Consider the following 14364-nt stretch of genomic DNA (forward strand, 5'->3'; position numbering starts at 1 on the left):
AATGTTCTAAAGGTAACTTGTAAATACTGTACAGTGATTTTATGTTTTATTTGGAGAACTGAGAATACCATACTGATAAAATTTAAGTTTATAAGCCTTGATCCCATGAATAATTGGCTGCCAAATTAGTATTTAAATACGTATTTTTTTCTTAAATTTAATAACTGTTCTTAACCTGCAACTGAAACTGTTTTTTAATCTTTCCTGAAGGGTTATTTTTCACAAGTGAAAAGGTACAGTAACCTGTAGCCCAAAACAAATATTTGGCTAGGAAAAATATTCTGGACTGGGATGGCAACCGATCATCCTGATAACTAGCTTCTACTAGCTATGGGAAGATTAGCAATTATCCTACAAATTTACCTCTTTTTTTAAACAGCTGTAAGTTGTGATAGCTGTAGCACTGTAGCACTCTCATCTACAGTTCTCAAGGTGATGTTCCTTACAGTACACTTTATACACAGCAATATCTCATAATCACGATTGCCTATTTTACATGAAACTGAAACTGTTAAAATGATCCTTTTTCGTTTTTCTTTTTCCATCATCTGCTTCTTGTCTTTCACTTCTTACCTTGAAACCAGAAATATTTGGACAGAGATTAAAGCATGCATTTTTTATCAAGGTGGAATAATTTATTCAGAGATGTGCTAGAATCCTCTACCAGCTTTAAAATCAAGTTCAGAAATCTGGCTAGAACAGCTTTGGTGTATCTAGAACGCATGGGTCAGATGCAGGAATTACCAGCCAGCATTATTCTATCAACTCTACCGTGTAATTCAGCCTGTGCTATGCAAAATGTAAGAGGCATTGATTGTTAGCAGTCACTCTGATGGTAAAAGCCTACAAATCTTCACAAGCCCATAAAACATCAGTAACTGTTCTGTGCACTTTTGAGAAGAATCTACAAATTTGTCTGCCAGGTCCATTTTGAAACACAAATTAAACAAAGACTGCTGCAACAACTCTAGGAAAGATGTACTGGCATGTAAACAAGGAAAGCTGAATGATAAAATAGGAAAAATTGGAAAGGAAGATGATGTTGGGAGAAACACAACTACTTTGGGGTATTGTTTTTTCACTCTACTTAATCACATAAGAAACAGATAGCTTTCGCAGTTTTTATTCCAGCAATTTCTTCAAGTGCTTTCCAACATATAATTCTATCTTATTAGCTATGGCTTTATTTCAGCTCCAGAAATAATCCTCTATATATTACACAAATGGTATGCAACATTCTTTGATATTAAACTACACCATGACAACCCCAATCCTGTGTCTAGAGAGCCAAATTAAGATCCTATTGTAGCACCAACAGCCATAACTGCACTGGGCTTAATCTGCTTAGGAGGAACAATAATCACTTTGAAGATGTAGGGGCCCAGGCTTCAGTGACTGTAAAAGGGTGCATAAGCTGCCCTGGCTTCCTCTGCTTTGGTGCATCTCTACCCCTGACAGTACCTGTGCTTGCTCAACAACAGCCAACACAAGCAGGGCTGACTGTGCTACAGTCACATTGTCAGCTTAATTTGTAGAGACACATCTTTGGTTTTTAATTCAGGACCTTAGTGTGTTACTAACTCCAAGCTTGTAAGCTACTCCAGGTCTCTAAAAGCTTACATTTGTGATGGTGATTTCACTGGGTGTTTACAAAAGTTCAGGAAGCAGTATGCAGAGAGCACACCACACACCTCTTCTTTAGAATAGGTATAGACATTATTACAAGTTCACTGGGAAGAGTATCTCATTGTGAAACACTTTATTTATACAGTAAAATATTTTAAGTAGGCCTATAATTATTTTTTAGAAGTAAACATACCAAACAGAAGCACAGTCTCCTTTGGATTGTGAATTTAATTTAGGGAAGTGTGACGACTTTATGATTTTTTTTGGTAATTTTGACTTCACTACTTTGAGCTCTCCCCCCCTAATTCCTCATCTCTGCAAACTCTGACATTTAGCAATTTCAAAGGTAAACAGAGTTACAAAATTTAAAAAAAAGAAAAAAGAGGTTTAAAACCTTGATGTTTATATCCTGGACTTTGACCATTTTGCAGCATTATAGAGAAGGGCAGTCATACCACAGGTTAGAAAAAATTAATGTTGCAGGATAGCTCAAATAGCTGGAACAGGGCTAAACTGGAAGAGAATCTCAGGCTAAAAACATATCAGTCTCCAGGTCATCAGCTTTCCCTCTTTTTGTTGGTATCTACAAAGCTGAGTGAACCAGGATGACTGCTGTCAGACTATGTTTTTGAAGTTAGTTGTGCATTTCACTCAATAGTCCAAGGATATCTAGATACATTAAAAAAAAAAATCTCTTTCAAGTCTAGAAACAAGAATTGCAAAGCAACACAAGAGAGGTAAAACTTCAAGGGAAGGAAATAATTACTCAGTGGAACAATTCAATGGCTGTCAAGTCTGAAAAATGTTTGAAAATTGTATGGAGGGAATAAAAGAGATGTGTTGAAGATACTGGTATGGTTAAGCTAAGCATACCTAAAACACATCCACCCAATAACAGCTTCCCACTCAATTGCTTTTCCTAAACCATTCCAGAGCATAATCAGCAGAACATAAGAATGACCATACATGATGTGTGAAATAATTATTTGAATTTTTTTTATTTTCAGCTTGACTCCTCCTCCTTCTGGTATTCTACACATTTAAATAAATACTCAAAATGTAAGTTTCAAAAGTACTGGAAGGCACTAAAGATGCAATTTGCTGTCTAACCAGACAGATTTTGATTTCAAACTTTTTCCTGATCTGAAAAACACTCCACAAATCTTAAATATAAAAACTTCACAAAAATCAAGCAGCCCAAATTAATTGTTCTGGGAATTAAAAACTAAATATTTTATTTCAATCTTTTAAAGCATCTCTATTTCAGATACTTCTTCATCTTATGCATACACATGTGTTGACCGGCTTGCCTGTTTGCCCCCAAAGCTCATTGATTAATTTCAAATTACTTTGTTAGAGGGAAAGAAGTCAGAGGTAATGAAGCTTCTACTATTGCCAGGGACAGAGAGAGAGATGAGAGATGCCAAACACACTACCACTGAGAAATACACTGCAGCATGATCTCAAGATTTATTTAGATACCAGGAGATCCATATGGGAGCTAGATTTTACAAATGCCCTGATTGTAGGAAAAGCAACTTCAACATCAATCAGCTGCATGACATCAATCACAGCAGGTCAGGCTACATTAGTTCCAGCACACAAAGGAGTTCTTGGTGTACTTATAACTGCACATTTTGTTTCAGAAAGCCAAGCACTACTTCTTGGGGTTTGTTTATTCAGGATTTTTTTAACAAAACATTTAAGCTCACCTTGTTTTTCTGTTCTTCTATTAAAAAACATGCTTTAACTATGAAGTTAGTAAGTACCTATCTCTGAAACAGAGGAGGAATAACCAGGAAATAACAGTCCTAGTGTTAAGTCTCCCAAGCAGCCTTAACAGAATTTGGGCATCCAGATATCCCTTCTTGGAAGAAATTTGCTCACTTTTGTGTAATGCAACTTTTATAGATGGCATTCTTCCCAAAAGTTTGTTCAAAGAAGGAGGAAGACAAAGATGAAACACAACCCTTGAGAAATCCCACCGATTATATTCAGTTAGCTGCTGTTCCAAAGAAGCTGGCCCCTCACTCCCGTCAAAGAATTCCTTTTCATTCTAAACTTTGTTTCTGCCAGAAATGACAAATTAAGAGCTGTCTAGAAAAAGAAAGCCAAGAGAAAACTGGTGTTTAGAAGTGAAGAACTATTCCATCCAATCAAGAGGTTGTACAGAGAAGAAAGAAGGTAAGCCTACAGCTTACTTTACTTTTCTGAAAGCTTGTACTTAAAAATATGAGCATCAAAAGCAAACGTGTGCCCTCTGTACTGGAATTCCAAATAGCAATGCAGACTTGCTTTCATTTGGCACAGCACACTGGCAAAAGAAGTGGCCACTGCAAGATTCATGGCTTCTCCTGAGATAACAGGGTATTGGTTTAAGGATGTGAACTCCTGGCAAGCTAAAGAAAAAACAGCACTGACTTCAGCATTTAGGGGCTCAGCTGGAGTGGATCTTACTAGCTAGGGACAAAATTGTATTCCAGAATTTTAAGTTTAATTGAAAAAGTCGTTGAGAATAAAAAAGATCCATGCTGCCCCAACTCCACAATTTGACCTCCAAAAGCTTCTCACGACCATGGTGGATTTTGGCTGACACTCTTGGCATAAGGCCGTTCTTGTTTTGGTACAGAAACTACTTCAAATTTCCTGTCACTGCTCACAAGCAGACTATTTATAAAATGGGGAACAAAACTCTTTACTTTTCCATATCCACCTATTAATTTTATTTTCTTAGATGACGGATATGTAAGACTTCTCAAGTCTGTAAAACAAAATAAACATGGGATCGCTGGCTTCTAAGCTAAAGATGATGAGCAGAGAACGAGATTCAGCTTTCACAGCATGGAACTTCTGGTCCTTTATCAGTGTTCTGTATTACCAAATCACCAGGGTTTCACAGAAGGACAAGTTTTCCGGGATAATGCAACAAAACTTCACATAAGCCTAAGGTCTTTGCTATCATAATTCATTTTACTCCCAAACATATTTAAGAAGGTATAGTGATTGAAGTAGAGATAGAGGTGCTTAAGAGACAATGCTCATCACCTGAAATAAATGTAATGAGAGGAGTTAGCCACCATCATTTACTCCAGAATGGAAATGAAGGGGTGGCTTTTTAACTAAAGATAGCTAATATCCACTAAACACACCTCCTATAAACCTGTTCAGGCACCCATCACAGTAGCACCCTCACTATATGCAGAGGCACCCTTTAAGGATTTCTCTTCTCAGAACTTTATTAAAAAGACAGGATCAATACAAAGGTTGAAGCTTCTATTTTAAATGGACACTGGATTAAGTTTCCTTGTTTAATCCTGCTGAGACACATATGAGATAAAATTCAGGCCAACTGAAGTAACTGAATTTTAAAAAGCAATTCTAGTTTTTGTGTCTTTTTGATTACATTGTCTGTGAAGGAATTATTTTCTGATGTTTGTTCATCAGTTGCAAGTGTCTGATAGACATTTTAGTAATTAATTATTTGTTTGCCTCTTCCTATGCGCAACTTACTGCAAGCATTAAAAATTCAGGCAGTTTTCATCAAGCACATAGACCATGTGATAAACTTTTGGCACTTAAGACCAAGAAACCCCAGAATCAGTTTTTTGATTCAAGTATTCACAAATATGATTTCAGAATCTACTTTCCATGAATATTAAAACTGGATATTCATTGTTTCCATAGACAGTCTTCCCAATTAACATATTCACTAGAATATTTATGGAAACATACACAAAAAGAGTGTGAACAGCATCAAAGTGAATCCATTTAAATACTAAGATGAATATTTGCAGCCTTCCTTCAATTTATTTTATTGTATTTTATGAGGTGTTTGCCCAACTCTGGCTTCAATCATGTCTCTACAGATGACTTTGACTGAAATGAATTGTCTGGGAATGATAGTTGCCCAACACTGGAGTGAAAAGAGGACAATCAAGGAAAGCAAGTCCCAAGAAAGAAGGCAGGCTCTGTTTTTTAAAATGCTACCCAAGCAGTTAAAAGAAACCAGAGTCAACTGCTCTCTCACAGATTCCCTACAGGATCTCACAGAACTTTTCAATTTTTCATCTTAAGGTTACATTATTGACTCTTTTTTTCCTGGGAAATATGTTCTACACGGGAGCCCTACACACATACTTTAGGCTTTCAACCTCAAGTGGATCCACCACACAGGGACTGGTAACTCGAGTGTATTTTCATCCTGTCAAAAGAGAGGTGACCGTAAATCTGCTGAGGACACACAGACACTTTTTCTTTCTTTCTTTCTTTTTTTTTTTTTTTTGGAGGAATCAGTAATCTAGAAAGCATGGTCAAATTACAGTTCCAAATCTCCATTTTACATGACCTTCATGGTAAGGGGGATAGAAAACTGCTGCATATAGCTTGGAAAATTAAGCTATTTATGGAGCTACCGCTAGTTAGTCAAATTGCTATTTTTTTTCTAATGAAAATTTATCATGTATTATTTGATTATTTCCTCTTCCCTGTTTTAAATGCACTCCACCTTTCCTACTCTATTACTTTGTCTTTTGAATATAGTCTCAGAATGTTGGAACAATTAGCTTCTTCATTCAAAGTCACTGATAACTGAAATTATGCTGTCCTTGTCCATTATTAAAACCAACAGTAACCAGGTATGTTCAAAGCCTATACAATATTCAATATCATCTTTAATATTCTGCTTCATAACCTTAATAGACATATATACATGATTAATGAGGCTTTTAGTAGCTATTGCTGTCATAGCTTGGGTCACACCACCTCCAATGAATATTCTAAGGGAAGGGTCTTACTGGAAGTGTCTGAGTGACAACCGTGAAGCAGCAGGCTGCTGTGTACTTTCTGACAAGAGAACAAAATCCAAAATAAAACAAAATTCTGTCTTAAGGAACTTGAAACTATTTAAAAAGCAGAACATGGGAACAGACTATAAAACATGGAACATGGGAACAGAATATAAAATATGCAGTAAGGCATATTTTATATTACGGATTCACTAACAAAGCTTTTAAGGGGATTCTAATGTGATCCCACTCCCCTGCTAGGCAAAATGAGTAACTTAAGTGCTTAGATATAAACACATGGATGAGTAATCTAAGAATGTAATTCCTAATTACATCAAGAATATATATATAAGGCAGACACTGCACTGCAGATGTCATACCAGAGACATTTGAGTTTAGAACTCTGAAACATACAAACAAAAAGCCTGCAAAAGAATAAAGAAATCCTTACAAAATTTTTTGCTATGACAAGTCAGCTGGGTCAACCTTTTAACTAAGTGAATAAAAGACCAAGGTGATGTTACTACTGTATGTAGGTATCTTCAAACAGAAACATTCCCAAGCCTGGCAGGCAATAATTATCATGGATTCACCAAAGGTAAATCATGCTTGACCAGCCTGACTGCTTTCTGTGATGAAATAACTATGAATACATGACCAGTTGATGTGATCTCCCTTGAACTGAAGCACAGTCTCCCTGTATCCAAGCTGGGATTTTACAGTATATATGGGTGGGCTAAATAGGTGAAAAACTATCCAGATTGTTGGGCTCAAAGGGTGATCGTTACTCATTCATGGTGTTTCTGAAAGTCCATGTATTCTCTATCCTTGGAGATTTTCAAGACGCTGTTGAATAAATGCCTAAGAAATCTTGCCTGATTCCAAAACCCACACTGATTTGAGCAGGAGTTTAATGAGAGAACTCCTGAGCTCCCTTCCACACTGAATAATTGAGTCTATGAAGATACCAGGTATTGATGGTTTCTTTAATTTGGTGGAGGAAAGTCTAAAAAGAACCATTTACTCAAATCTAAAACCAGATGTACTGAAAAGAAAATTTCTAGCCCTGTGATTAACGAAAGAAACTAATGCCAGAAGGCAGAGAGGACTCTACATTGCTGATGGTTTCAAATCAAGGCACAATGCCATTGTGAGGCAATTTTTACTCAATTATAGAATCATAGGATGATACAATGGTTTACGTTGGAAAAGGCCTTTAAGATCGTTGAGTCCATCCATTAGCCCAGCACTGCCACATCCACCACTAAACCACATCCCTAAGTTCCACACCTTCACCTCTTTTAAACATCTCCGGGGATGGTGACCCAACCACTTTCCTGGGCGGCCTGCTCCAATGCTTGTCAACCCTTTCCATGAAGAAATTTTTCCTAATATCCAATCCAAACTTCCTGTGCTGCAACTTGAGGCCATTTCCTCTTTTTCTATTGCTTGTTACTTGGGAGAAGAAAGCCACCTCCACCTCACTACAACCTCCACAGTGAGCTCAAACATGAGTAAATTTTGGGAACCAATGTGGAGAAAAAAACCAAGAAATCATGTAAAATAACAAAATGGCATTAACTTTTTGCCCATAATACCTACAAGTTAAGGAAAATGCTAGCTATTATTCAGTTAAATAAATATCTAACTGACCTTAGTTTTTAACCAACAAAGATTAAATAATGTCCCACCCAAAATTAAGAAAAAAGGAAAATGGATATAGAAAAATAACTGAAAGAATTACTAACTTTATAGAATTTCCAGTCCTTTTCCAGTGCCAGGCTTTGTAATAGGCAATGGGCTTTGTTCCCTGGTTTGCATTTAAGATTAATTCACACTGAGAGCTTTAAGTCACTTCAAATACCATGTAGCAGCAAATTTCAAGATTTGTATTGAGTTCTCTGTAAAAACAAAGGATTCTATCCACAGAGGGATTTAAAACACCATGGCATTATCAATTGTGGACACAATTAAAATAGTCATTACAACAAAGCGGCATAATATTCTTCTAGAAGCAAAAAGGTGAGGCCTGCATTTGCACAGCTTTTAAAAATCAAACAAAATCAGTACTGTTCTGCCTGCCAGATCATTATTTTTAAGTATGCAGCTAGCACCCCTCATATTTTCAATTTAACATGAATCCTGCAAGTGTTTCGTTCTAGAATGAGCTCATGGAGTTACTGCACATTAACGCAGAATTTTAAGTACTCAAATCAATTTACATAAACAAATATTTGTACATGGCATATAACTAATTCAGAATTGTATGTAACACATACTGAAAATCTTTACATGTTCTTACTTCTAATTTAACGTGGAAACCCATTTTGTTTCGAAACAAAGCACAGATTTGTCAGCCAAAGAGACATGAAAGAAGCTTGACATTTTCAACAATGCCTTTTTAAAATTATCAGACTGTAAACTAGTGACTGAACAGTTTTTACGAGGCTGGAACACCTTTCCTCATGCTAAGGAAATTACAAAGGCTGAATAGCTTTTTTTTACTCCTGCCAAAATTACACCTATTGGCCAACATAAAATGCTTCACCTCCACAATAAACAAAACAAAGAAACAAAAAAAAGCTACAGAGTAGCAAAAAACAGGAGAGCCAGAATCTATGAACCTCCCCTAACTGAAGCATTACTGCTGAACTTCTGTAAGGCCAGAAAAAAAACTTCATCAGAGAAGCAATTTAAAAGACAAGGTAGTGATTATTCCATGTCTTGTTATAAAAAGTGCTCATTACATAGCTGCAAGTCAATGTACCTATAAACTGGAGGATTTCCACCTAAAGAAAGAAGGAGACAGAAAGATATTCCAACTAAAAGAATTCACTGGCAGTCAGATGGATGTGGATACAAACTAGTTTTATGCAAAGAAACTTTAAATTTATTGTTTTTCTGTGTTCAGCATATCTTAAATGAGATGTTAAAAATCTTACCGGGCAGAGGATAGATCAACTTTTAAAAATTAGAAAACACAGAGAAGAAATTAGTAAACTGGGCAGGCGGGGAGTTGTTGCACTTTTTCAAAGTTCAAAGATTAGTGGAAAACCAAGTAACTGTGGCCAGTAATTAACTCAGCATCCTCAGCAGTGAGAACGTGGTAAGGAAGGCCCTTTGTTGAAATCTTCACCTTGGGAACTATTTCGTATGCAAGCCAAATGAGATTTATTCAAATAAAATCAATGATCACTGATCTGCATTTGTCTGCCCAGCTGCAATTCATTCAACACCCCACCACCCCCCCCAGCCACTATTCCTCTCCTACCTTCAAAACTCCCAGCAAACAGATAAATCCACGTAATGGCTGGGACAAAGAGGACGGTCAGAGAGGCAGCCAGGAATTTCCGTCGCCCTCTGCAGATTCCCAGCATTCTCTCAGGAGTGCAGATTCCCAACCCAATGTTGTTCCTATGTTGGAAGCAAATAGTCCACAGCCTCCCACATATTACTCCCTGAAAAGGAAAGGAAAAAACATTTCAGCAGCTTATCTCTCTACAGCAAGTTATACACATACACTATGCCAGTGTTCCTAAAGAGTTAAAAGAACAGGGCGAAAAAAAAGGCTCCTGCAATTTTAAGGCAGTACCCATTTCAAAATTATCCCCGACCACTTAATAATAAAACAAGTTTTAGAAGTCAGGTTAAGACAGTAAGTCAATAAACCACATCATATCACCTAAATACACACTAAGCTCCATCTCACCAAGAGATGTCAGCTTTATTTGTGGTTTTGCCCTCATTTTACTCTACAAGAACTCTGGGATCTTTGATGCCCATGTGTGCTGGGGTCCCATGGCAGATAAGAGAAAGCCACCCACATTCCTTCACCTGCTCCCAAAGAGCAGAAGTCACCCCATTAAATCAGTGATCTGTCATGAACTCAAAAGAGTGAACCAAAAAAGGAAAGGTAAAGTTTGGGAGTAGAGGGATGTCACTGAAATTACCCACTTTGCACAGCAAAAAGCAATGCTGATGAACTGCTATGTAAAAGGGGAGAAGAGAAAGTTCAAAATGGGCAAGGAAACATCCTTATTCACACAGGGGCTATCAGGAGCTTTAGGATGTATGCCATGAGAGAAGTGGATTCTGCTGAATAACAGTTTCTATTAGGAAAAAAATAATTCTGATCTTAATTTGAAATAATCGTTCTGCATTTCAGAGGGGCTGAGAAAAAAATATATGAGGATTTTTATTCACAGGAAAATGAATATTCCCACACCAGTGCAGGCATACAGGGCATAAAAATAACGTTTCATATTGGTAGCAGGTTTTTTTGAAAGGGAAGGAAAGGCTAGTAGTAGACAAGTTCAAAAAGGAAAGAGAAGTATTAAGTCCATGCAAATCTAGTTCAGGTCTTGTGTGAAAGGGCTTAAGTTTTTCAATTCTAAGAATAGAAGTAGTCTACAAGAATGATAGGGAAAAAAACACAGACTCTAGCAGTACAAGGTGTTTAATAACAGTGCCCTTTGACTTATGCTTAAACTAGCACTAGAGCTGAGATAAGCAATGAAAGCATTTCTACAGTGACATGTTAACAATGGGTGCTGTGTGTCCTGAAAGTGTCTTAGCTCTACAACTCCACATATATTGCAGTAAAAATCAATTCTGAAATTAAATTACAGCAAAAATGAGAATGTAGACAAAAGAAATAGGTTCAGACAAAAATCTCTGGTGCTAGAGGTACCTGGCTGCAGTAATCAGGCAAACTTACAGCTGTTCCCTGAGCATTCAATAGAGCCCACTTTACTACACTACAGTTTAAGAGCCATGATAGTACTGTGACCTTGGAACTGATAAAATGGACTATAATTTGTCCAGAGCCAGCACAAAAAGCATTCCATTGTGTCAGCTTTTCAAGGCAATGAATGCCTCACCACAGAGATTTTGCACAAAATATGTGGGCAGACTTAATATTATCAACTGTGGTATTAGAGTCACTCTGTGTTAGACAGAGACACACATTTGGTAGATAAATTGTGGAGAACTCTTATCTTTATTCACTGTATTTGGATAATGATTACATTTCATTTCTTTTCCTTATAGCACATAGCTTGTACAACTTCTCTGAAGAGAGTCCTTTACGTGCCTACTTGAAAAACACTGATAATTTCCCTGGCTTCTGTGTTTATAAGCATGCATATTATAAAGTGCACAGAAACACTTATTTTAAGTAGGAATTATTTTTTTTTCCTGAAATGTACAGCCATGCACCACTGACATCAGTCTGTGCCCAGAAAAATAAACCTCTGAAAATACAAACTCCCAAGCACAGTCACTGGCAGCCACATCTTGCACTGCAACATGCAGTGCCTGGAAACTGCTCCTATCAATGACACCTGTAAAAATTACAGGTAACAAAGTAAGATTTAACACCATGTTTCTGAAATCATGCTGTTACAAATTGCCAGGGCAATGACATACACACTCTGAAGCCCAGAGTTAAAGTGCTGGTAGTGGACTAATTCATCCTGGGGCGGCATATTTAAGAAATAATTCGATTTTTCGTATATATTCTTTTAAATATCCATGCAAGTTAAGTTTCTGAACAAGCTGATATGGAGGATGGAATCCAGCTTTTCTGCCCTACGAATGTAAAGTACTCTAACAAATCAAAAAGGTAAAAGGAACAACACTGAACTCCCAGTTCAGCTGTGAAGGAAAGATAGGAATGTGGCAAATTCAGTTTTCTACAAATTGTCATCATTCAGACAAAACAGCCAAATCATTTTGCGCATTCATGTGTATCCTTTATCTAACTAGAAAAACATTTGGGAAAATCCTAAACAGACAAGTCAGCTTGCAATGAATCACCCTAGGAAATGTTGAGGTATTTCTTTTAATAGTGCTTTAAAAGAACCATAAACTACTTTAAATTATGCTTCTACTATCTCTCCACCTCCCCCAAAGTTGTGAATAGCTTCCCTTGGGTCTTAAATATTCATTTTTAGTGTATAAAATCACAGCACCTGCTGAGTACTTTTATCCAAAGTAGACGATGCATCATGTGCAATCCTTACACAAGCAATTATATAAAATGTCCATGAATGGTAATGAAGATCCTTGGCTTACAGGAAGAGCTTTGGACTCAATCATGTATTCACTATTGGCTTTACTCAGAAACAATGTTACCTAATATACCACTGTCAAATAAATTGAAAGAAGACATTGTAGTTCTTTTGACTTGGTTTTCCTTTCAACAGGTGCCAGACTGACATCCACCATGAAGGGAAGTGATAACGCTGGCTGGACCAAGGACTGAGCACAAAACACAGCAGCACGTTTCTGCCGTATGAGCTTGCAATCGCCTTTCAGAATTCTCCCACCGTTCCGTTTCATGGTACAAGCTAGAAGTGAAGCTACTTCAGATGTGACACTGCTAGGTACATTTATCTCTTCAGTAAAATGGTTCACTTCATTTCCACAAAGCCATGCAGTGCTCCTCCTGACAGTTAGCACGGCTGTTGAGACTGAAAACTAAACACCTGTACTCAGAAATACACAGCATGAAATATATCAGAAACAAAAAGGATGAAAGAGTAACCGGCCATTTTAACCACAGCATCCAGGTGTGATACTCCAATCAAAAAATAGCCAGTGGCTCCTCCTTACCTGTTGCCCAATGTTAGTATTTTCAGATACATCTAACTGAGCCACAAAAAGCACCCGCAACTTTATCCATCTTTACTGGGTTTACCTCAAAGCAAGGGAGACCAAGGTTAGACCCAGAGTGAAAGGGAACATTTGTGTTTACAGTTTCAAACATGGTCTCAGCTTCACCCCTCCAGACACAATCAGATATTCTGCCTGTGCCACAGATACGCAAGAGTGCATGCATTGCAGGATATTGTTCTACCGTGCTCTTCAACTGTGCTCTAAAAGCATCACATATAATTGTGTTTTAGAGATCTGATTCAGTAAGTAATACCCACAAAAGCCAGTTGTATGTATATCATGTATGTGATGTTCTGCTGTAAGTATGTCAGATGCTCTACACTTCTACAACACACCAGTTCAGGATTTATAAAACCTGCTGCACAGGAACAGCTCCACAGACTGTGCTGCGACCTCCGGCAGCTCACCCCTGACTGCTGCTAACAGTGCTCCAAAAGGCTACCAGCTTAGACAATGCCAGTGTGCGGGGTCACAGCAGGAATTAAAACAATTTGGGTTTCTCATTACAAAGACTTACTCGTGACCTTCTTACCTGACCAGAATGACCTTTCTTACCTTCACATATAGTCAAATACTTCCACTAGCTACACTAACTTACCAGAGTACTTTCTTAGTTTTAAATTGTGGATTATCTCCTCAGCTAAGTGTGAAGCAGCTCTCAACCTGTATGAGCAGCATATATATTAAAGTATGTAACACAACACTAATCACATTTGTATTCAGTTTCTATATATATATTTTTTTTTTTTTAATTATGGCACGAGAACTCGACTATGTCAGACATTCAGCGGGAGTTCAGTGAAACAATGGAAGTAATTATGAAAACAAAAATCAAATACAATTAACTAGATTTAACTGCTCTAACATAAAAAGCTTTTCTAACTGCTTCAAACATTTGCTAGCATTTGTTACAGTTAATCTTTTCCCAGTAATCTTCCATTTGTTTTCAGAGCCACTGGAAATAAATATATACAGTTAAAGCTGTTTATACAGCAATCCTGTGCCTTGGCTTTGTTGTGTTTCTTAAATCAACGTTATCTAATGCTTTCTGTTCTTCCACACTTGCAGTCACAGAGTCAATGAACAATTTCTACTGTAAAGCTTTTCCCGTGGCTCTGTGTCAATGTAGCATTTGTCCCTTATGAGAGATTTTACAATTTTTTGCCAAACTCGAAATATAAATAACATAAAGTAAAAAAGCAGTATCTTATGCAGTATTTTTCCAGTTTTGGGGGTTTTTTTGTTTTGGTTTTTTTATTTGGTTTGGTTTGGCTTT

At 37.2% G+C, this 14364-nt stretch overlaps 1 protein-coding gene across 2 annotated transcripts in view; it reads right to left on the reverse strand.

Annotated features, from left to right (window-relative positions):
- Positions 1 to 14364, reverse strand: part of LARGE1 (LARGE xylosyl- and glucuronyltransferase 1) — a 265931-nt gene that overhangs the window by 176090 nt on the left and 75477 nt on the right. For both annotated transcript variants that reach the window (XM_042051231.1, XM_042051230.1), the window contains one exon: positions 9682 to 9868. In XM_042051231.1, the coding sequence (XP_041907165.1) occupies positions 9682 to 9787 (106 nt within the window). In that variant the 5' untranslated portion in view covers positions 9788 to 9868. The remainder of the gene's footprint in view (positions 1 to 9681; positions 9869 to 14364) is intronic.

Source organism: Corvus kubaryi, unplaced genomic scaffold, assembly GCF_017639235.1.
Source record: "Corvus kubaryi isolate FWS band 111438036 unplaced genomic scaffold, C.kubaryi_AGA036_p1.0 74, whole genome shotgun sequence".
Lineage (NCBI taxonomy): Eukaryota > Metazoa > Chordata > Aves > Passeriformes > Corvidae > Corvus > Corvus kubaryi.